General features: G+C 47.5%; 2 protein-coding genes across 6 annotated transcripts in view; both read left to right on the forward strand.

Annotated features, from left to right (window-relative positions):
* The window catches only part of SLC2A13 (solute carrier family 2 member 13), a 43,026-nt gene extending 33,505 nt beyond the window's left edge, over positions 1–9,521 (forward strand). For 2 of the 3 annotated variants that reach the window (XM_061574085.1, XM_061574086.1), the window contains exon 12: positions 93–9,521. In XM_061574085.1, the coding sequence (XP_061430069.1) occupies positions 93–325 (233 nt within the window). In that variant the 3' untranslated portion in view covers positions 326–9,521. The remainder of the gene's footprint in view (positions 1–92) is intronic. The other variant, XM_061574087.1, reaches the window with a different exon arrangement.
* A 1,984-nt stretch (positions 9,522–11,505) lies between these two features.
* G6PD (glucose-6-phosphate dehydrogenase) overlaps positions 11,506–23,813 on the forward strand; it is a 31,137-nt gene continuing 18,829 nt past the window's right edge. For 2 of the 3 annotated variants that reach the window (XM_061574090.1, XM_061574089.1), the window contains exons 1-2: positions 11,506–11,737; positions 21,200–21,237. In XM_061574090.1, the coding sequence (XP_061430074.1) occupies positions 11,615–11,737; positions 21,200–21,237 (161 nt within the window). In that variant the 5' untranslated portion in view covers positions 11,506–11,614. Of the gene's footprint in view, positions 11,738–20,043; positions 20,224–21,199; positions 21,238–23,813 lie in introns of those variants that run through there. The other variant, XM_061574092.1, reaches the window with a different exon arrangement.

Consider the following 23,813-nt stretch of genomic DNA (forward strand, 5'->3'; position numbering starts at 1 on the left):
GTGACCCCCAAATCGTCACTACAAATCCTGACAGTCGTTTGAACCTCCCTCCCCCCTACCGCCCCCCCTCCCATGACCCCGCGACCCCGCAGGCGTCTTCTTCATGTACACGGGCCTGGGTCTGCTGGGCGTGCTGTTCATCGCGACGTGCGTGCCGGAGACGCGCGGGCGCACCCTGGAGGAGATGGAGGCGCTGTTCGCGGGCGCGGGGTCGTGCGTCTGGTGGCCCGGCCGCTCTGGCGCCGGCTCCGCCCCGCAGCAGGTGGAGTACATCCGCGTGACGGGCGCCAACGGGCAGCTTTCCGACACCTCCGACGCCGAGTGACGGAGGAGGCGGTGGTGGCGGCACTCGCCGCGTGTCTGCGCCGACTTCCGGTCGCCTCTTGGCCGCCTCCCTCTCTTTTCAGCCTGCTTCGCCATGCCCCCCCAACCTGCCCACGGACTGACCCACGGTGGCGAGATGTTCAATACCTCGCCTTGTATACAGGAGGTCGTGGGTTCGATCCCGACCCTGACGCCTGCTGTATATATGGAGTTTGCGTGTTCTCCCTGTGGTCGCGTGGATTGTTCTCCGGGTTTTCCCTCCGCATTTAGAATCAGAACCTTTAAGAGTATTTGGCCGCTATAAATTTCCACGTGATAAGCCACTTCGTTGAGCTATAATTTGTGGCCAGGTCACTTCTGAAAAAGAGCTGTATAGCTCAGTGGGCCTTACCTGGTAAAACTAAAATTATTTGGAGTTCAAATGGACCCTGTCCGTCCACGTCTGTGCGCCTGCATCTCCTGCCCGTGTCTGTCCGATGTCGAGCGACGGAGGCAGTGTTGTTCCGTGCGTCTCGGCGGAGCGGCCTAGACGACCGTCCATCTCTTGGCTGCTTTCAGTTGACCTGCCTCACCGCCCGTGGCCTCACTGCGTCTCCCGTCAACATCGACATCTGTGCCTCCTGTCCATGTCTGTTTCTGTGCACGTGCGTCTCTCTGTCCCTCTCTTTGTCTTCTATGATTCCCTGTCTGTCCTTTTGTATGTCTATGTCTGTCTATGTCGCTCTGCCTATTGTCCATCTCCGTGTCTGTTTCCCCGTAAGAGTATCAGTTGCTGTTTTGTGTCTCTGCGTGCGTGTGTGTCTCTAGCTGTGTCTTTCTGTCTGTGCCTGTCCCCATCTCTTTCTGATTCCTTTCTCATTTCCAGACCCTCACCTCTTCTTCTATTCTCCCTGGTGTCCAAAGCCTTAACTTCCTTCTGCCACCCGTATTCAGCAGCAGCAGTAGAAGGACCGTTAGTAGTTGAAACAAGAACTTGAGCTGTTTTGTCTTAACTATCATCAGTAGAAGCATGATTTTTAGCATCATCAGCACGATCAGCATCATCAACATTGGCATCAACAGCGGGGGCAGCAGCAAGAATATCATCATCAGGATCTTCGTAATCATCAATCGTCATCTTTAGAAGCACTGGTGTCATCATCGGTGACATCGCCGGCATCATCGGCAACAGCAGTAGGAGCAACAACAACAACATTCTCATCTGCGGTATCCTCATCAGAATATTTGGTGTCATCATCATCACCAGCAGCAGCAGCAGTATCAGTGATGTCCCTAGCAGCAGCAGTGGCAATATCATAATCTCCTTTAGTAACAATAGCAACTGCATAATCATTAGCAACGGCAGCAGCATGACCCCCACAGACCACACATGCATCAACCCACCCCTCCCTCTGTCTGCCGTGTCCAGTCTCGCCATGCGTAATGAACGTTCGGATGAACTGTACAAGTCGCTTACTTGCACTGGTGGCCCCCTGCCCCCCCCCCAGTATTTGATCATCAGCTGCACTTGTACAATGTTTCTGGAGGCAGAAGTTGCCGCCCCCTCCCCACTCACAATAACATCCGAGTCGAAGAAAAGCAAATATGCTGACGGCACTGCGAGGGGGTGAACGCACCAAGGAAATTTCTGTCATAACTTTATTTCAGTGTTACGGCAGATGTGGAAATAGGACGGGCACTTGGAAGGACGTTGTAGATGCTATGGGCTGTGGTTGATAACCTTACCCTGATTTGCAACAAAAAAAATCGGTGTTCCCGTTTCAAGCTTGGCTCATGATGCAGGCAATGGGGGGTAGGGCTTTAACATGTCGACTTTCGCGATCAATGTCCATAAGAGAGGTTTTTTTGGGTTTGATCGCGTAAATATGAAAGTGTCGTTAAACCTGCCACAACCCGACACAGCCAATTAGCAAGGTTTGTCACGTAAACAAAACATGGCAATTCGTTACGACGTTTTCAATTCGAGTACGACGTTTCGCCAGTAATTACAACATTTACATCATCAGGCAAAATCCTGATGATGGAAATGTTGTGGGTTTACTCTCCAACACACTGTACTAGTAACGAATTGTATGTTTTGTCTACGTGACAACCCTTTCTAATCGGCTGTGTTGGGTGGTGGCGGGTTTAACGACAAATATTTACTATCTCACCCAAAAAATCCATTAAGAATAATGGGAGGGCTTCGTGAGTAGTGGGTGGGTTTAGTAAAGGGGTGGGCGGGGCCAGTGAGGAGTGGGCGGGCAGAGGGAGGGGCCTCCAGCTCCCCATGTTGTCCAGTTGACCCTTTCCATAAATATTTTACCTTAACTGAGGAACATCTATTTGCCTAATGTCACGACTCCAATAATATAATAGCACAACTTTGATTGAACTGTCGATACCGTACGCGAGCGAACAATGCGAGGGCGAGAAACGGGCGGAAATTAGCATTGAACCCAAGAATGTACAAATACGTGGCACAATGTATACAACACGAGTACTGTTAACAGATCGATATGCTCACAGTGTTGGAACGGTGTTTACATTCATGTGAGATGATCTATATAGCCTTGAATTGGTGTGTGATAGGTAAATGATGTGCTGTGTAGTATATATACAGATGCTGCTGTGATTATATTGATGTTCTTAGAATCTTTGTACATTATTACCAGAGCCTTGTACACATCATGCGTGGATGAAAAAAAAGAGTTGGGCTTTACGTAGTAGCGTTTCCACGTTGTACATGTGCGATCATGTTTAACAGAAAATAACTTTGTTCACAAATAAGAAAGTACACACTCTAAAACACACAAACTGTTTTTGTTGTGCGCTCAAATGGGTCCCATAGTTTATGTGCAGTGCTCTTGCCAATAACGCCTGGTAATCTGGCAGGATTTGTTTGACAAGCCTGACTGGCGATGGGACCCAGAAAGTTGACGCTGGTCCTCACAGTGTGCATCCTGAAACAGAAGCCGGTGGCTAATATCGCTCTGGGAAGTTGAGAGGCTGAGGGACTGCAACATTTCCAGTTCTGTGTAGAGGCAATTCTAACAATCATACCGTTATTTAAAAATCCATATTTGAGATGGCCTGGTGGTGACCCCTGGTTTCAGCCGCCCTTGACGAAACGGGACTTCTCAGGCCTAGCGAGCTGATGGTCTCAGCCCAGCCACCAATAACTGCACACACACCCACACACAAAAAAAAACCCTGCGATGTTACATTTAGTTTTAATTCCACCCAGCCCAGCTCAGATTTTCAATATCCTCGGTTGATTGCCACCCCGCCGAACCACTCTGCAGAGATCGTGAGGGAGTGTGCCCCCCCCTCGAGTGTTTGGGCGAGAGGCCTATTCTTGTGGGCACCACTAGAATAGTAGCGCCGTGATCTCCACTTCTGGTCCCCTCTTCTGGGGCTGCCTGGTGGGGTGACATGATTGATGCCGTCTGGCTGGCACTGGCCAGGCGTCTTGAGAAAGAGGTGGGGAGTCTCCCCCACGCTTTACCCCCCACCAGACGTGACACTTGCCCACCGACTTGCTGTGGTTGCACCCATTCCTACTGCTGGGTGGACAGAGGTGCGGGATGAGGAGGGCGGCGGATTTGAGAAACGCTCCCGGGATATTGAACCAGGCGACCTCTGCGTCGCAAGTCCCAGTGTGCTAACCGTTGCACAATGGCAGCAGCAGCAGCATCCTCTATTAGTAACAATCATCAAACACAGGGGTGGGAGGCGCAGCAAGAGGAAGATTATTTCCTGATGTGACATTGCGTGTATGTGTGTGTGTGTACGTGCAACGTGCGTGTGTACCAAAAGCAAGGTGACGTCGGCTGGCCCCACGATGTTTCCTGATCAATGTTCACGGACCGGCGATGTATCGCACGGGGCCACGATGGTATGTGCACTCACAATGTCGTACCGGTGGTGGTGGTGGTGCTGGTGGTGGTGGCGGCGACGGCAAGTCTATTGCATGAGCTCGTTCATTCGGTCGTTCGATGATTTAAAGTATAAATTTGTGTCTGATTTCACAACGTGGATCAGGTATCTGAAAAAATCGGGGTCGATCGCAGGGTTTCTCCAACTCAAATCCTCGCAACCCACCCCCATGTCTTTCCGCGTTCACCAAGTTGCTCATCCCACTCAAGCGAACTTGTGCCCACTCTGCAAGCGCCCAATGATTGTTAAACACGACCCACGTGACGCGCTAAGCAGTTACATTGAGATATGTGTGTGCGGCGTACACGTGTTGCACGTGTGCGTGTACACGTGTTGCACGTGTGCGTGTACACGTGTTGCACGTGTGCGTGTACACGTGTTACACGTGTGCGCGTACACGGGTTCCACGTGTGCGCGTACACGTGTTACACGTGTGTGAGTACACGGGTTCCGTGCTTGCGGTGTGCACGTGTCTGCGTCACGTGTTACAGCTTCATATCTTAGCGCGTCACCTGGGACATGCTTTAACAATCATCAGGTGCGTGCGGCGTAGAACGAGTTCATTTGGATGGGAGCAGTAAATTTATGAACGGGGAAAGACGGAGCGTAGTGAGGAGTCGCGAGGACTGGAGTTTGTGAAACTCTGTGTTCCTGTGAAAAGTTCTTCTGGAAAGAAAGTTGATCAATTTGAATGCACAGTTCCTAAAACCGGTGTGGTTCGTATGATTGCCACGTGGTTTGACACCATGTACGCCAAAACATTGCCCATCGCGGGGGTGGGGGGGGTTACATTATTCGAAATAGTCGCAATTGGCAAACCCACGATCCGCACACTTTAAAGGCCAATTGAAAAAATATGGTTTGGTGCACGGTTCGTGATACAACACCCGCTCCTTTCCGATTATAAACATGAAACGAGTGCCAAATATAATTTGTACAGTAAAATGTACAGAATTATACTAATTAATGTAGTGTACAGCAGTGTACTGTACACACGAAAAAAATACCTCAAAATAAAGATAAGAGTTAATGACATGTGCAGTAAATATGCAGTACAAAAAAGTACGACGTACTTTTGCTTGCTATTGCTGATGATGATGATGATGGCATGTGTATTCTTCTACGGCAGCATCATTGCGAGCAGTTATAAAGTACAGTACTTCTTTACGATGCATAACGCACCCTCGATAGGTCAAATCCGCGAAGGGAAATCACGCGATGAGCAAAGTTTTAGTGTATTGTTACCAGTTGCTTTACCATACTTCGATGCCAGGTCAGTACCCCACCCCCCTCCTCCCTAAGCCCCCCATGTTGCCAAACCCTGACTGACCAGCATGGTGAAGTATGGTCAAATAACTCCCCAAGACCCACATAGCATGGGGATGCCCCTCCAGCATTGCGTTGACGAACGGCTGCACATGTACACGTCCACATGTGCACATGTACACGTCCACATGTGCACATGTACACGTGCACATGTGCAGTTCAAGTGGTGGTTCATTGTGCTCACACGGGCATCGGTGATATGGCCTGTCTCCCCACACCAGCCAGCCCCACCTCCCATACAGATTAATTGGCGTGCATCTAAATTTGCTGCGGTCGCTGGGTTCATGAATAAAAGCATTTGTGTATCTGTGGTGGAATTGTACGCAACAGCCTGGCACTAACCACTGCTTGCAAAATCGTAATTGACAAAAAGCCCATTTGAAACGGTCACTCGACACCAGCGTCGTCGGCGACTGCCGCCATCGTCCGATTTCCTCCTTTCTATCACGCAGTGCGCACATTCAGTAATCCAGCAATTGCGAAAAAGATTGCAAATTACGAACAAGCGAGGCAACCCAGTCCATAGAGAGAGCCTCCGTTTTATTTTTCGGTGAACCATTTTCGCAGATACTTACAATGATTCTACATGAGGACAGCATTGTTATGCAGTGTACATTTTTTATGCATGTGTGAAAATGTGCGCTGGATTTGCCGTTTATAAATGCATCGGTATAATGTTGCGCGTTGTGGGTTAATGCATTGTATTTTTCTTTTTTAAAAGAACATGGGATCTGCGGCTTCCACGGATGTTTTATTGATGGACGAGCCGAGTTGGCTGCCAGGGTCGGGATGGAATAAGTGCCAGCTCCTGTGCTCGTATGATGTGGTGTGATGTGGTGTCATGTCTGTCGGCTTCTGCCAATTGACCTCATGAACCTAGGTTTGATTCCTGGATGTGGCACCTACAATAAAAGTCTTCACACTCCGGCTCTAAAGCACCGGTGGAAATTCACCATTCCTATGCCAGGAGCGAGTATTTCCTTGGAACAACCATTGTTGATTCCCCACAGTGGTATTGTTTTTCAAATCCCTGTGAAGATGATGAGCTGAGGCTACCCACGACCTGTGTAACCTTCTGACCCGCCCATATTGAACATCTGAAAAATAGCTTTCTCGCTCATCGGATGCCTCCAGTATATTCTGATTCGTCTGAACTCTGAACCTTGCCTATTTTAACTGGTGACGGTAATGCCCGTCACCACTTAAAATAGCTAAAATAGCCAGGTGCTTGGACCTCCCCTAGATTGGCTCAGCCAAAAATTATCTATTGCGTTCCCTGCGTGTGCGGCGAGAGCGCTATGGTCATGAAGATCAGCGCTGTCGAGACGAAGGTGGTCGGGCGTGCGTGGTGCCGACCGCTTGTGTCCGCGCAGCGCTGTGTCCGCGCCAGCCTTAATAAGTGCTCCGCTAATGGCACTGGCCCCGACTGTCCACGGTTATCGTCGATCTTTGTGTGTGCTTACTACGTAAGAGTGGCGGCGCAGTGATTAGCAAGCACTCTGTGCTACAATTCCAGCAAACCGGGATTGATTCCTGGCCATTGATTCCTGTATCTATATTGCCAGTGACAATTGCTGTTATCTGAATCTGGCCAGTGCCTCCCTTGTTGTGGTAAAACAGTGATATCCTTTATTTAAGCACGAGATGAAATATTGGCCCCTTAAAATAAATGATACTTTTTCTCTTTCTTTCAACGGCAGCCTGGGCATAACGGCGTAGGCTTGAATAGCAAACACTGGGGAGACAAAGGCGGCCAGGCATCTATGGTGCAGGCCTCTGTCACCTGCCAGCCTTAATAGGTTCTTGGCAACTGCTCCTGTTGTGAGCTACGGGGGGGGGGGGGAGTGTAATGAACAGTTAGTTAATGCAGAGTGCTTGGTCCGTCTGTCTCGTAATCTTTTTTTAATAACCTTTGCACTTTTTTTATCGTGACTTTCTCATTAACAACTGTGCCAAAAAACATTGTCCACAGCCATCGATGGGTAATACTTAACTGTTTATAAATGTATATTGTTTAAGGTACACGTCCAATCGCAGTGTATATGTGTGCGTGGGTACGCGTGGTGTTTTGGTGACGGGCCAGGGTTCACAAACTTCTCTCTGATCACATTGATCCCGATTACAATCCAGGCCATGCACTTCCGGCAATTGGAATGCTAACGTGGCATCGGCCTCCCCCTAGGTTCACTCGGCCTGATACAAGCATCTGGCACAATGTGACGTATACATTGCATTGGGGAGGCAAAGGCGGCTGTGTGTGTGCGTGGTACTGATTCCACCAAACGTGTCATACGCAGTGCCGGCATGAATAGGCGCTCGCTAACAGCACTCGTTATAAGTCCCTTTGGCTAATTAGACCTCTATGTATGTGTGCTTTAAAAATATATTAAGCACATAAATTAGTCTGAGACATACGATGACGGGCGGTGAAAACGTTTTGGGAGCAAACGTATTAGGCTTGTTTTGAAGCCCAGTCTTAAATATGAATCGTGTAAGTGATTAAGTGTATTGATGTTTGCTGTGGCTATATTGGAAAATACACTTAACGACTATGTATATGGTACTTTTAATATGCGGTCGCAGGCCCATGTTTCAAATATATATGTGTAGAGGTCTCCAGATCGGAGTGGCAATTTTCTTCAGTGAAAGATGAATGTGCTCGTAAACTAACGTACGGATTTCTCTTAAGATGCCATCAAGCGTTTTACTGTAATATAATTTGTACTTTTTTTAACGTAGACTTTCAGTTGACTTTTAATTTCAGTTTGGTGTCCGTGGACGGCCAACTCGAGTTGACCCAAGTGCGCCCGAGTTGGTCCGATTTCTCCCAGAAGCTTGAGTTGATGGGCAATGCAAGTTGGGTCCAGCAACACGTGTGGCGTCTGTGATTGGCTGAGTCCACCACTGGAGCTAGCCACGTGACGTTGGGCGGCGGGCCACGACTCCCGGGTACAACATTGCAATGTCCCCGTGCCCGCCTACGCTTTTGATTTCTAACATGTTCGGTGATGTATTTCGATGTTGGGGAATGCAGGCCGGATCGTAAAGCGAAATTGGCAAAATAATTCATTCATTATTGCATTTTTTTTTGGGGGGGGGGGGGTAGGCCACGTAATAATCTGGCCGAGTGTGTCATAAGACCCTCCACCACCTGACGTAGCCAAACATTAAATTGTCACGTGGTGCAAGCGTTTTAACGCACCACTTAATTGTTTCAGCTCTTTATTAACCTGAATAACAATTCTCACAACCAAATTTGGCAATTAAATACAAAATATTTGTAATTTTTCTTATTTGTAATTTAACGAAGCACTGTTTGGTGACCACTTGCATCCTCGTTCCCCACGTAACCACCGCCGTTGTGATTGATTTGTCCCGCGTACTCCCTGGAGATGGAGCATGTACCTCTTGGGGTTCACGTACTGCAGGTTGGGAACCACGCTGCCTTAGGACAGAGGTTTGTCTGAACCAAGCAACATTGAACATAAAACAAAACGGGAGATATGTTGGGGGTTATTTGGTTGCGTTGGTGAAACAACTTTCAGTTTGCACACTTTTGCGATTGGGCACGCACGCTTGACAACTTGGGATGGGAGAGCCAAAGTCAAATTAACGTTTAACAAAACATTTGCACAAATTGAATCGTCTCAGAGGTGATGGAATGCCCGTCATGGACGTGTTCTCTAAAAGACCTGGGTTGGAATCATCTGGCATCTGTCTGCCAAAGAGTCAATCCGAATGGCCTTGTTTACATGAGTGAAGATGTTTCGCTGTCCCGGGTACGGGTGCTTTGTTTTCTTATTTGAAATATTACTCATCCCAAAAAATGGTAATCAATGTGTTCATGATGTCTTAATGTACTAATTACCGAGGTGTCGAAACTATACCGTCATGTATGATGTATGCTGTGATTTGGGACAAATGTGATGTGCAAATAAATGACCAATATCTTACATTGGAATCAGGATGTGTTTTATTGAAATCATTACAGTCATTCGTCACGGCAAAGTGGCACTGTGGTTTGAAGCAAAACTTCTCATTTCAATTCTCTTGTCAGGGATGTAACATGGTGGCAAGATGTTAACTACCTCGCCTGGTTTGCAGGAGGTCGTGGGTTTGATCCCGACCATGACGCTTGCTGTATATTTGGAGTTTGCATGTTCTCCCCGTGGTCGCGTGGATTTTTCTCCTGGTCATCCGGTTTTTCCCTCCACGTTAAGAAACATAGGTTTAGAATATTTGGCTGCAATACATTCGTTGAGCTGTCATTTGTGGCCAGGTCGCTTCTGACAAAGAGTTCTATAGTACAAATACATTTTAATTCGTTGAAATTGTATTAATTTGTCACTTTTTTATTTCACCAGGTAAGTCCTACTTAGCTCAAGTGTATGTAGCTTTTTTCAGAAAGCGACCAGGCCACAAATGATAGCCCAATTAAGTGGCTTATGTAGGAATTTTTTCGCAGCCAATACTATAAAGGCACATTAAGGTCGCTTTAAATGGGCGTTATAAGTCCGTTAAGGCCAATTGAGATATTTCACTTGTCGGCAGCAATGGGAGGGGTGTCAATTGCGGTTCCAAGTTCGTTGTGTGGCCAACGACGGCAATTGTTTAGAAATGAATAATTCACACTTTATTAACCCTATAATCTGTTACTAATGTGCTTGCTACCATTATATATGACCAAATTCTGATACGACGCATGGCCTACAAAGGGTCCTGCTCTGTTCCAATCTAGAGTGGTCTAGATGTGACTGCAATTAGTTTAACCCTAACACTTTTGTTCCTTTTCTATTTTAAATAAACCTGACTTTAGAAAAAGTTTGAGCGAATGAAATGGCGGGTCACGGGACATGTGAACCACCCTGTTACAATGCAGGTGGTCTCTAGTGTGCGAGTGTGTCTATACACCCACACCTGACCTCACATTACACAACACACTGCCTTAGGCAACGCTCGGCTTAATTCTTGTGAGTCAGCTGTTCAATTGTTTATTGTCGCGAGTGCGGCGCTGACACGGCATGACTGGACCAAAACATAAAAGAGAGCTTTGATTAGCCATTTCGCAACACCGCATAATTTATAACATTACAAAGATAAAGGTCCTCCGTATGGAATCAACATACTTTTGGGGCAAATGCTGTGAGTGAGTAACCTACCAAGGCCGGCAGGGCACACCACCAAGCGGCCAGTACCACGCCCGGCCACCTTTGTCTCCCTCGTGGCGACGTTCACACACCGCACCAGATACCCATTTTAGGCTGAGTCGACCTAGGGAGAGGCCCAAGACCGGTTCAGATAATAGTCACCGGCGTTGACCGTGAGCGGGAATCGAACTCGGCAGGTTGCGCCACCGCTCCCCGCCAACGTTGCAGCCGCTGTGGGCCAAGCGCACGTGGCGCGCTCGTGGGCGTGACGTCACCGCGGAGACATCTGATTGGACAAGCTCTCGTGGCCACGCCCTCGGAGAGAGCCACGAGCCAATGGCAAACGAGCGTGGGGGCACGTCGACGGAAGCTCGCTCGTGATTGGACAACGCTTCATGAATATTAACGCAGCTCGTAAAAGAGGGAATGTGGAAAATACGGGGGGGAGTGTTGAGGTGGGATCAATATTGTCATCCAATCGATACGCGCGTCTCATCGCAGCCTGGACTCGCGTTTATAAAAGCTCGACTCTGATTGGATAACGTCTCATGAATATTAATAAGTCAGGGAAAGCGGGGGGGAGGGTGGCGGGCGCCAGGTAGTTGTGGGGGGGGGGCTGTTATTTAAAGGGACCGGGGCCATTTTTGTGTTCGTCCAATCACCGCGCGCGTCTCATTGCGGCGTCGGTTTCGCGCCAATGAGAGCTCGGCCGCGATTGGACGAGGCGGAAATTGTGGGCGGGGCATGCGCACTACTTAAAGGCACCCGCGCCTCGCGCTCTGGTTGATGAGGAAGTGTTTGGCTTCGGGCTGGTTGCGCGGTATTCTTGGGGTTTTTGCGTCGTTTTCTATTTGGTTTATTTCTTAGTTCGGAACAGATCGATAACGGGGTTTGGAGCGATGAACAACCGTCATCAGCACCTGTCCCAAGCGGACGTGATGGACCTCCTGCGGCAGGAGCTCCGAGACGACGAGGATTTCCACGAGAAGGAGACACATTTTTTCGTTGTCCTGGGCGCCTCGGTTCGTTTCCACGTTCATTTTATTTTCGCGTTTGGTGATGTCTCGATTCATGTTTAATATCTACGCAGTATACACACGCGAATGTCGTGCGGAGTTCCTGTCGCAACAAAAGCCCGCGGTCCGTGGAGCGTGTGAGTGAATGAGGATGATGATGATGATGTTGGCAAGGAGGAGGATGATGATGATGATGTTAGAGGCGAGAGTTTAACGAGGAGTCTTGACGACGTTGGAAGGCGCAGCCCCTGCAACTGCTTGGCTCGTGCCGATGCCGAGGATCTGCGTGCTGTTTGGCGGCTAAGCCGCACGATCACTTGATAAGCCACTTTTCGTTGAGCTATAGTCGCTTCTAAAAACAGCTATTACAGCTTCATGGGCCTTATCTGGTCAATTAAAAATCTAAAAACTGTCGCTGCAACCCACTCGCTACTGAGAGATGTCATAGGTTTAGTTTACGATGTACACGTGTTGTTTTGGCCTACTCTTCCAAGAAGTTGTTAACCAGACGTGTCACTTGGTAAGCTTCCCACACTTTACTCCACATTTCACTCGACCTGATGATGTGTAACGGTGGCTTAGTTGTTAAAATTACTGTTGCAGTACTTTTTTCTTGTACAGACGTCCCGAATGGCATGGAAGAATGGGCCCTCCAGAGTGCCCAATAGTGGAGGCCCCATCCGCCAACACTGGTGTGGGCCAGCAATTATAGGCTGCTCCTTTACCCTTTTAAAGTATTCACTTTAAAAGATAAATTTGCCATGTGCCCTATTCCTAACATCACAAATGAATAAACTCATGTGCATTTGCACGCGCACACATTTCCGTGCGTGTATCGCACACGGCACAAGCTGTGATGCTGCATATACTCTATTTAATTGTACGTATTGTTTTAGTTTCATTAGTTCTACTCAATATTGTATTGCCAATAGAGAAGCCTCTAAACTCTGAAATAACGCGGTCGCCACAGCTTGGCATCGCCAACTAATCTCTGCGCGTGATGCCTGCACAGAGTTAGTGTCAATTGTCCAGGGGGAGAGGGCTTCAGGGATTGAAAGATTCCTGCAGAGTTCGCTGTTCTTCATAATCCCTTGAAAGAGCGCAGACTACATTGGCTCTAATCTACGGTTCTATAAAGATAAACTATTTTTAGTTTACCAGGTAAGGCCCACTTGAGCTATATATAGCTTTTTCAGAAGCGACCTGGCCGCAATTGATAGCCCAAAGAAGTGGTTTATCACGTGTAAGTTTAGAGCAGCCAACTACTTTAAACACATGTTGATTCTAAATGTGGAGGGGAAAACCGGAGGACCCGGAGAAAAATCCACGCGGCCACGGGGAGAGCGGCACGCAAACTCCAAATATACAGAGATCAGATGCTGGATTATAATCATTATGGGTTGGTGTCTTTAAGTTTCCCATTTGGTGATGTTCTGATGTTGTTTATGGTGTTTACACACCCACTGTCTTAGAGGAGGAGGTGGGATGTTTGGGGGCTTCCAATGAGGCGTTTACTCTGAACGTTTTAAAAGGTTGAACGGAGCTCGTCAATATTTGTATTTACGGAATTGCCATTTAATCGCGCCTTATTCTAAAGTCCTACGATGTTTTTGGTTGGTTAAATTGATAACCTGTTTGTTCACTTCGTATACGTACAATATATCATTACAAATCTCAGTCCATAAGCCCAAGCGAGATGTGTGACTTGTCGGTAGTAACTAGTGTGGGGTCATTGTCTTTATGTGGGCAATAACAGTGCATTGTGCAAAGAGTGTGTTCAGAAATAATTTACTCGTATTAGCCTTGTAAATTAATTGTAACCACTAAACTTTTGCGACCCTACGTTGCACCAATATCTGCCCTGGCCTGTGGACTATATTCTACATTGATTATTCACCTTGTGGTAAAGGTGCAGGACCTGCAACAGCAATGGCTCAATGGGCTTTACCCGGTAAAATAAATTTAAAAAGTATAGTTTTATTCTGTGATTTGCATCCCTTTCCTATACTCTGCACTCCTATCGTATTGTTCGCTGGTGTAACTTTCTGACACGCCCCTACTGGACATCTGCGAAAAGGAGCTTTAGAGCTCATCGTATTCCCCCTGCACTATAAATAAATATTCTGATTCTGAAAGGGCACGAACTATCAGAGAAAGTTTGCATTGCGGTTTCTTTCGCATCAGGATATGGGCGAGTTTGGACTTTGTGTTCTAGTGCCCATCACATAATTTGCATGAAGTAAATATTGCGTAACCTTATTACAGCAGTGCTGTGAAGGAGGAACCAGTCTTGTCGTTGTATACTTTGGTCCACACTGTGTGTGCTCAGTGTATTATGGTAATGCTGATACTGGTAGGAACCTCCTGGTTACACCAGCCCACAAGGGATTATTGTGTCCGTCCGTCGTGCAGGGAGGGGCTGGGTGGGGAGGGTGGGGCTGGGTGGGGAGGGGCTGGTCACCCCGTGGTGCCCTTATAAAACTCAACGTTTAACCTACTCACACCGGCTTATGCCCGCCCTCACAGTCGGCCATATTTGCGGAATACACCACGCCGCCGTTGACCCTGGCCATTGACCGAGCAACCCAACTTCCTTCCTACCAGCTCCCTCCGCAGGAATGTGTTTATACCGCCTCGCCGCCACCATCACCGAGCGGAGGGCCTGGGTTCAAAGCCCCGTTTGGGGCATTATAAATATGTAATGCGCTATCCATATTTTGTGTTGCTGCATTGGAAAATTACAACACAAAGCTCAACACCTTCGTTTTAAGGACACGACACTAAAAGGGGCGATGGCCCTTTTTTTTGGTTTGGAGAGCGATGTCTATTGTGTGTTTTCATAGCAGATATCTAAATCTCTGTTTGGTTGTGCATAATATATGCGGCATTATTTACGTGGTGAGATAATCTTTAATTAAATCCGATGGTGTAAATCTCGTTGGGATTAATAACGCAACTCGGTTAATTTTTAAACAAGTTGTTAAACTTGGCAAGCAATGATTGCAATAAACCCATGGCTTGCTCAAACAGTGCCGTATTTACAAGTACCCACCTTTGTGGCTCAGTGTTGTAACCTCGTGGTCAGTGCACTCGGCTAACAACCGAGCTACATAGGTTCGTATTCATAATTCACGTCGTTGTGGAGACCATAAGTAACAGTATGCATACGTAGATTTAGATAGATTTTATTTATTTCATCAGGAAGGGCCCAATAAGTTGAGGCTCTTTAATGGGCGTTCTGCGATGGTACCGGTGCTACCCAGTTCATATCTTTGTTGCAGTCGTAAATCAAATAAGTAGGCAGACAATATGTGCTGATGAGGCAACTGGTGTGTCGATACCGATTCGGAGTCCTCTTGTATCAATGCCTAGTGGCACTTAACGAAATCTATATGGCGCGTGGGTTGTCTAAGACGATGCACGAAAGAGACAGCGTCTGGTTATTGTTACCTAGGTTCAAAATAAATAAGCAGACAAAGATGCCTCACTCCACAAAAGTTTTTTACACATCCCGAGCAGCCACATGACCTTCTGGGAGTACATCATTTAAGCAACATTGGTTCAACACACGCTAACTGTGGACCGGTTTTGACATGCAGTGTCTTGTGAGCAGAGACAATTTTGCTTGAACCAATGCCGACGATTTCCCACGTAGGTCCACAACCCTCTGTTAGGGTGCGGCAATATAGACGCAATTGTCAAATCGGTGTTTGTCTTTATGTGAAAGGCTTAGCCATTGGCTGCCACGGTCTATCCACTGCTGCATGAAGGCCTGCCCATGCTGCCGTCATTCATCACTGTCCCTGCCATGTCGCAACGCATCGCCCGCACACGAGCCGATCCCATCGCTCCGTGTTGTCCAGTGGTGCTGTGTACTGTGGGGCATGTTGTTCCACACTATGGCTGCCTTCAGACCATCGGCCATCATCCCTTCTTGCAATGCGCTCCTGCCCAAAGCCCACTGAATGTTTCGTGGTAACCGTCAGCCTCGTCTACCCAATTTCCATGTGCTCTCGAAGTCCACGTTTCCCTCCTCCTCGCACCGTCATTCCGAGCGTGTATTTTTCATTCTTCACGCTACCGCAGTTTTTCAGATTGCTTTCCGTTGTGTCGGTGTTCGTTTTCCGACCCGTATGCTCACGGCGAGGAATGTCCACCACTTTAGAACATGCTTAATTAACCCGCATTGACCAGCGTGGCGACGTGGGAAAATAACTCCCATGACCCATGTGGCGCTTGGAGGAACCATCATTCTGGAGTGGATTGACTAAAATAATGTGCTTGTAAACACACAAACACACAATAATGCCATTCGACGAATAACATTTTTATAATTTATTGCACAAGACACAAGACTAATAATGGTTAAATAAAGACGATTAAAATTACCGTTTCAGTTTATAGACTCGATTTTGCAACTTAGGGAGTTACGCATGCGACACCTGTTACAGCACGTAATGTCCCCCTGTTGTAACGTCTTTACCGCCTACTGTCCAGCAGAGGGTGCACATTACTAGTCCATGCGTTTCTGCATTACATTTTTAATGCATGCACAGCTCTTGTCAATCCACTGCTGGATGAGCACTTGCACATCATGGGGAGGCTCTCCTGAGTGCACAGTGTGCCTGTTATAGATCGAGTGATTGTTTTACTTTACGCACTAATCAAATTACACGGGGGTGGACCCATGGCACTTGATAACGCACTTCACGACGAACCTGGAAACCCAAGTTCAATTCCCGGCCACAGGTAACATCAGTGGTGAGTTGTATCAGAACCGGCCCTCCCATGACCGACATTGGAGAGGAAAAACAATTCGTGACTGACATGATGTGCAGAGGCCTTCATCCAGCAGTGTATGGAGAATGGCTTTACTTGTATTTATTATCACCTAAAGAGGTCACTCCACAGCCTGTTGTAGTTGGGATTGAACCCTCAACTACAATGTCAAATGGTTTAGTGGAGAGCTCCCGCTGGCCCGAAGCAGACTTGCTGTGCGACGTGGTCTTTGGTGCAGTAATTGGTGACCAGGCTGAGACCATAACCTCACTTAATTGTAAGTGGCCGAATCCCAGATTTTAATCCAGGACCTCATTGGTGTACCAGCTTTCTACTCTCTCGCTCTGAGCCCTCTTAGCCCCTCGAGCCAACAGGATACATCCTCACAGTGCAGCCACACTGCTATTGAACATTACCCCTTTACTCAATGACTTTGCACAATTTTTCAAAGTCACGCTATTTTCAAGAAACTTGGGGCACTTTCATCTCTGTTTAAAACCCTTAGCCCGATCGTGAAAATTCCACATCACCGTCGTGGGTAGTGTAGGCTTTGTGTAGGCATGTATGGTCAATAGACCGTACTTCCTGTGCTGGAGATTGTGGGTTGACTAAAGGGGGTACCTAGGACCGGTTTGGATATCACTTGCCAGGTGCGCTTACAATTGTGCTACCATTGTGTGTGTATACATAGATAAGTAGTTTGCTAACAGGAATTATGCCTACTGTCTGAAGGCTTAATAGAACAATATACTTGCATGTCAAGAGAATGTGGATATGAATAAGGGCAGTTTGTACGTTGCAGTATGAACCCCGCGATTTGAGTTTCATGGCAGGAGAACGATAGCAGAATGGAGATAAAACTGGAGAAAAGAAACGGGTAAGACTTGAATCGAACCGCATTCTCACCCCAGTTTCTTTCTCAGTGGTGGTCAAGCCAAACTGTGGTCGTCACATTTCTCCTTTACATTTGAGCCTCGGCCAGTCACCCTAAATGATACTAACCCTGATATTGCCGAGCCAAGGATGGGGAAAGCTGATCGGTGATAAAAGCACTTTAATATCTCCCTGGGTCTTGTCGTTTGGTCCTCATCCACCCAACACAGCCCATCATTGCCCAACACTCCACACGCTGAACAACAATAACGCTGTGCCGCTAAGGGGCGCTCCGGGTGATTTGCATTTAGGAGCACAGATCGGCAGGGGGCGGCATTTAGATTTCAGACACTTTTGCTTTAAATAATTTAACCAATGTCATTGTCCTGATGCCTTCAGGCAGTCGGTCTGCTTCCAAATAGACCATATTCATCAGTACATGAAATCGAAACATTCGTATTGAATGCCCGCATGCTGATGGACTATAAAAATAAAGGTTGTGACATTTCTCGACTTTATTCCGGTGGTCGATGCCCAGCCGTTGGCTAACATCAGATGGCGAATGATATCTGAACTGGTCCTGAACTCCGCCTACCCCCTGCCCACACTGACCAGCGTGGTGAAGTGTAGTCAAGCAATCCCCACAACTGACACGGCATGGAGAGACATTAAACCAGCAGGAGATTGCAACAGAGCTGGAAAAAAAATGCACAAAATAGCTTTTTATATATATATAAAAGATTTTTAAGGACTGTCTTTCCGTTGTCACGAGCGGTGTCGGTGCAATTCAAAAATCGATGACATTTGTTTTTAGTTGCTCTCCAACTGAGGTTGAAAGCAGTGTCACGTTAGCTCTGTCCATGTGTGTGTAACACAGAGAGTCATACCAGTTCTCGTCTGGGTGGTCCAATGTGAATGCAATGTTATCAAGTTGTGTTGCTATTCGGGACTTACCCGATGGTCAACCTGACGCATTCTATCAAAGGGTTGACAGATTGGCAGGTCGGTGCTCCGTGACGTCTAACCAGTGTGGAAGAGTAGGCCAAAACTCCCTGCAGAGATTCTCTCAAGATTTCACGCCTCGGTAGCGGGGGCAGCGGTGCACGAGTGAGCAATTGCAGGAGGCTGCCCGTTCAGCACCACCGCCTTGCCCACGTGCCCCCCTCGGGCGGGCAAGTTGTCAACTTATAAGGAACTTTACAAGCGGCGTCTCACCAGACGCAACATGATCCCACGGCGTCTTCCGACGCGCCTCGCACTAGCCCCAGCAACTCTCTTGTAGAAAAAAAACCGGCAAGTCCCCCCCCAGCCTCACCCCCCTTAAGCTGCAGCCGCTCTATTTATAACTTTGTCCAAGCATCCGTTCGCTGTGCACGTTCTGTTGTTCGACTCGGCAGGCATAATTCACGTGGCGAATGCGCTCCCAGCTCCGTTACTCACGAAATTCGGAAGACCCAGGCACGTTTTGCTGCTGCTGCTGATGGTCCTGAAGATTTCTGTGGGATTTCGCATCGCGGGGCCAAACAACCCCGGTGTGTCTGCCGCAGCAGTCAGGTCGACATCCTGCCGCCACGGGTCTCGCCCCCCACACACACCACTGGCTGTCGTCCAGATCTGGCCACTAAAATTTCTGTCGGACGCGCAGCTGCTTGGAGCCATCAATGACAAGCGGGACATCGCTCCTCCCTGCGGGAGGACAGTGTGGCACTGTCCTCAAAGCATGGCTTGAAACAAGTCAATCAGTTTTTAACATTGGTAATTTAAACAAGCTGGATTCGACTGACGTATGGGGACAGCAATGATTGCGAAAACGCCGTTCGGTTATTCGTCTCAGGATTGGAGGCCTGTCCCCAGCCACGTGGGTCATGGGGTGGGGGGGTTTGTTGAACATACTTCACCACGCTTGTTCGTGCGGATTGCTCAAGTTATTGCCTGACCATAAGCCATGGTCCGGGATCGAACCTGGATCGCAGGCTGTACCGATTCGGTCTGTGAGCATTCCAAATGAAATACTTCATCACACGACGCTCGTAACAATAATTAATTGTTGACGAAACTTTACTATAAAGTTGAGTTTCTATTAGGTTATTGCCCTCTTGTAAACTGAATAAATTGATCAAAGTGTTCCCCAAAACTTGGAGACATACTTCTTGTAACAAATATATATTTGCAAATATTCTAAAATAATTATTTCTATCCATTGGCTTCTGTAGAACGAATTAAATAATAAAATACTCACCCGAACACGTGTTGCAAAGCATTACATAATACATGCACATCCACGATTTTTTTCACTGTACGAATAATTTGAATCACATTTCTTATGGATTTTTTATATAACAGCCACTAACGGGTATTGCTCCCAGTGGGTTCGTAGCACAGCTCCCCCATCACCACCACAACCACCATTATCGTCACCAGGACCATCATGACCACAATAACGATCATCACCACCACCGGCCACTATGAACACCACCACCACCACTTAGCGTACCATTGACCACTCCCTCCCCCCGCCACACACCTCAACGGCACAGACAGAGGGAGGGTCTCACTGGCAGAGTCACCTAAAACCAGTGACAGCTGTCCAGACGGGGAGCTCAGAAGCAGGAGGAGGAGCAGTTGTGATCATAAGACGGCGAGCAGGCAGACGTGCGCACAGAGAATCGGCGGGGGGCGGTAGCGGTGGCGGTGGCTGCGTTGGGGACCACGTGCTGCTGCGCGGAGAGTTGGCGTGAGACCCCCCACACATGGGCTCCGTGCACGGCGCGGCGAGACGCGAGTGCCATGTGGGATCGTCATCCAACCAGAGCCATGTCTTCGTGATGTTCGGCGCCACGGTGAGCGAGAGAGAGATGGAGAGAGGGTAACGGGAGAGAGTTTGGTGTTAGCCGCGGCTTCATTCTCAGCTGTGGCTTGCTTGGGCTTTCCCCACTGTCGGTGAAGCCGATTATGAGTGAAGATTTCAGAGACTGCGTTGGTTTCTGGTTTATGTGGGACTTCTACAATCTTTGTACGTGGAACTTCTTTCGCACCGTACGTGGTCAACCGTGCTAATCGGGGGGTGGTGAATAAATTCTGCGCCTATCGGACGTATATAATCATATTTTTACGTTTGTAAACTTCACTTTATTCTGGCTTTTCGTGGCTACTATTTTCGTCGTATAATACGTTAACATTTGTGTGGTTTTTTTTTATTTGTTGGTAGTCAAGTGAGAAATCGACATATCTTGGAATGAGTTTCTTGTTGCTATTGGCCTACCGAATTGATTGATATTTTAAACAAGTGTTCAGACCGACTCGCCGCACCGCGCCGTCTCCTGCCGATTGCGTGGCCCCCACCGGGTTTAGGAGATTGGCACGTCTCGTGTTTGATTCGTGTGCGGTCAACGGCCGACCACAACACGAGGGAATTCTCATGTTTAAGGAACGCGTTAAAGTCCCAGGAGCCCCGAGTCCCAGGGATTTTGTCCGCGGGGTTTCTGCGCCCCCCTTCCCTTGTTACGTTTCGTGTTTCTTGTACGGCTCTCTGTCGAATGGGAAACAGAGACGTGTGGTGGGACGTGTGAGCAGCCTACACAGTAATGTTCTACCTGGCGTGGACAGATTCATATTTAGAAGTCTTTCGCGAAAGACTCGTGCTGTTATAATTATCAGACTGTGATTTAGTAAAGAATTTGAATCGGCGCATCTTTATTTGCGTGCGTGCGGGGTGTGTGTGTATATGCGTCACTCTGAGTAAGCGATTATGACTGTCAGAATGGCTTTAATTGTGTTAATGTTTGGCACTCTTCTGTCTCATTCTATCTCTTACAGGGAGATCTGGCCAAGAAGAAAATCTATCCGACACTCTGGTGAGTGCTGTGGCGAGTGAGCGGGTGGGTGAGTGAGGATGATGATAGTGGTGGCTGGATGCATGAGTTCATTAATTTGTGAGTTTTATGCCAAAATTGTCGTCATTAACCCTCCATCCACCACCCCACAAGATTGTTAATTTTAAATATATTATTTATCCATGCCATTGTATCGATCAGATTCTGACTGCTAAAGCCCCTCATCTCTGGCTTGACACTTTTCACTAATTACTTCATCATCAACTTACGACGATGTTTTACTCAAACTATTTAAACTATATGGCTCAACGAAGTGGCTTAGCTTGTGGAAATTTATAGCAGCCAAATACTCCAAGAGCGTGTTTCTAAATGTGGAGGGAAAAAGCGGAGGACCCGGAGAAAGATCCCCACGTCACCACGGACAGAGCATGAAAACTCCAAATATACAGGCATCACGATTGTGATCGAACCCATGACCTGCATACCAGGCGAGGGAGTTAACATCTCGTCACCGTGTCGCCCCTTCATCAGGTAACGGACACGGAAAATCAAGTGAGGCCAAATAATCTGAGTTCGTTTTTTGAGTCGGCTGGCCAGCACTGGGCAAAAAAACTTGGCTCACTTTTCGCCCAGACATCTAACATTAAAACTAACAATCGCATATTCAAGAATCACAGTTAAGAGATCAACAATATATATTCGACTAAAATTAATAACAAAAATTACTTAAAATCCCATCAATGTATCCTCATCCTATCCGGGACACTGTTCCAGTGACCAACCAGGCTATATTTAATGTAAAACACCGTGAGCAGCTGATCGCCGCGAGAAAAATGTTGGCAATTAAAACGCGTTACTTGAACGCCATCGGTCTGGGCGACTGTGCATTTAGTGTGACATCAGCAACTGCCAAAGCAAGGGTCCAGTCCCAAAGCCTCGTCATATGGGACTGGTCGCTTTCATAGCTGCCAACCCATACGGCTTACTCGTATTGTTGTACAGGGAAATTGAGTTTTAGGTCCATATGGCGTACAGACGTTTCAATACAGGCAAAAAAAAAAAGTGTATTTGTTTGTGTTTCTCCCTTGTGATGGGACTTTGTCAGATGAACGTTGAGATTTCTAAGCGCAAGGGGTGACCAATAAGGTCTGAATTGGTCGTGAATAGGGTAGGCACTGATAAGGGGTTGACAGGTTTGCATTTTTACTACGCAAATTATTTCAAACAACCACCTCCAACCTGATACGGTCAGTTCGTAAGGTTGTCTCGTGAACAAAGGGTGCCGATTAGTTACTGTTTGAGTACACCGGTTGTGTGTTAGAGAACACTGCACAACATTTATAATTGAGCACGACTTTTCACTGCCGATTACACAGTTACGCAATCTAACCCAAAAACTATTTTGTGAATAATATTAGTTTCAAACAGCCTACGCGTAAAAAAATTTCAAGCAAATTTGTAATAAATCTATTTCACTGGTCTTCTATTTCAATTGGCATTTCAATTGTTTCTTATTATTGTTAAAGTATTAAGCTGAGTTTTATTGGTCAGAATATGATTAATACATAGGCGCATACAAATAATATCTTTGTAAATGTGAGGTGGTTGAGGGGTCAAATGACAACTTTTGGCACGAAACCTTCCCCGTGGCCAAACCAAAAAAAATGTACCCTTGCGTTGGCTATGAAAAAGCCTGCGGTTTAAGTTAATTAGTGAGTTTATAGGTGAGCGAGCGAGTGGTGAATAGTCCAGTGTGGGTCACTGGGTGTGTTTATGCGAGTAATTCGATGACGGAAGTGAATACAGTCGCCGAGTAAAGTGGACGAGCGAGTGACTCAAAGGATACTGTGATGGGTGGAGTGTGTGGCCCAAGTGAGTCTCTAAATGAATTGGCGACGACAGTGTGTGGGAATGTGGATTAAGTAGCCGAGTCGGTGGATGAGGAGTTGGTGGTGACAATGATGCCTGGGTGCTTGAGTTGGGTGATTTCGGGGCATATTCACTGGAAACGTTTTCAGAACCTTACTGTCACACGATGCCAAAGCAGGCAACTCGACAGTGAAATGTGGGCCACGTTATAAATGGCCCTGACCCGATTATTTATTGCTGGCTTTCACAAAGAGGATTTCCCATGTAATTCTCTCGTGCGCACGCACAGGCCACAGTCTGCAACTGTACACGGTGGTGGTGGATGTGAGATTCGCGTTGTCAAACCGGCACTCTCCGCTCTATAATACACACGCAACAGCCTTTGTCTATCCACTGCTGGATGAGGGCCTCCTTCATGCGTTGCGGCTCATGGGGGTAGCGTTATTTTTTGTCCGTACTTCTCAGCGCTGATCAATGCGGTCTCGCGTGCGTACCTCTGCAGTATCCGCTTCCGGGGGTAGTTGTCCGAACACGGTGCTTGGCAGTCGGTGTGCCGCGGCGACGTGGCAGGCGTGCCGCGGTGAGTTTGGATTTATCGACAGACATCGATGTGACCATCGCTGACATAGACGCGCATGGACATTGAAATGAAACAACAGACAAACACACAGACGGTTATACGGAATAGTTAACACGGATACAGGCGCCGATACATCCAAAAAAGTGCA

Source organism: Lethenteron reissneri, chromosome 54 (genome assembly GCF_015708825.2).
Source record: "Lethenteron reissneri isolate LAM-NWPU_2019-01 chromosome 54, ASM1570882v1, whole genome shotgun sequence".
Lineage (NCBI taxonomy): Eukaryota > Metazoa > Chordata > Hyperoartia > Petromyzontiformes > Petromyzontidae > Lethenteron > Lethenteron reissneri.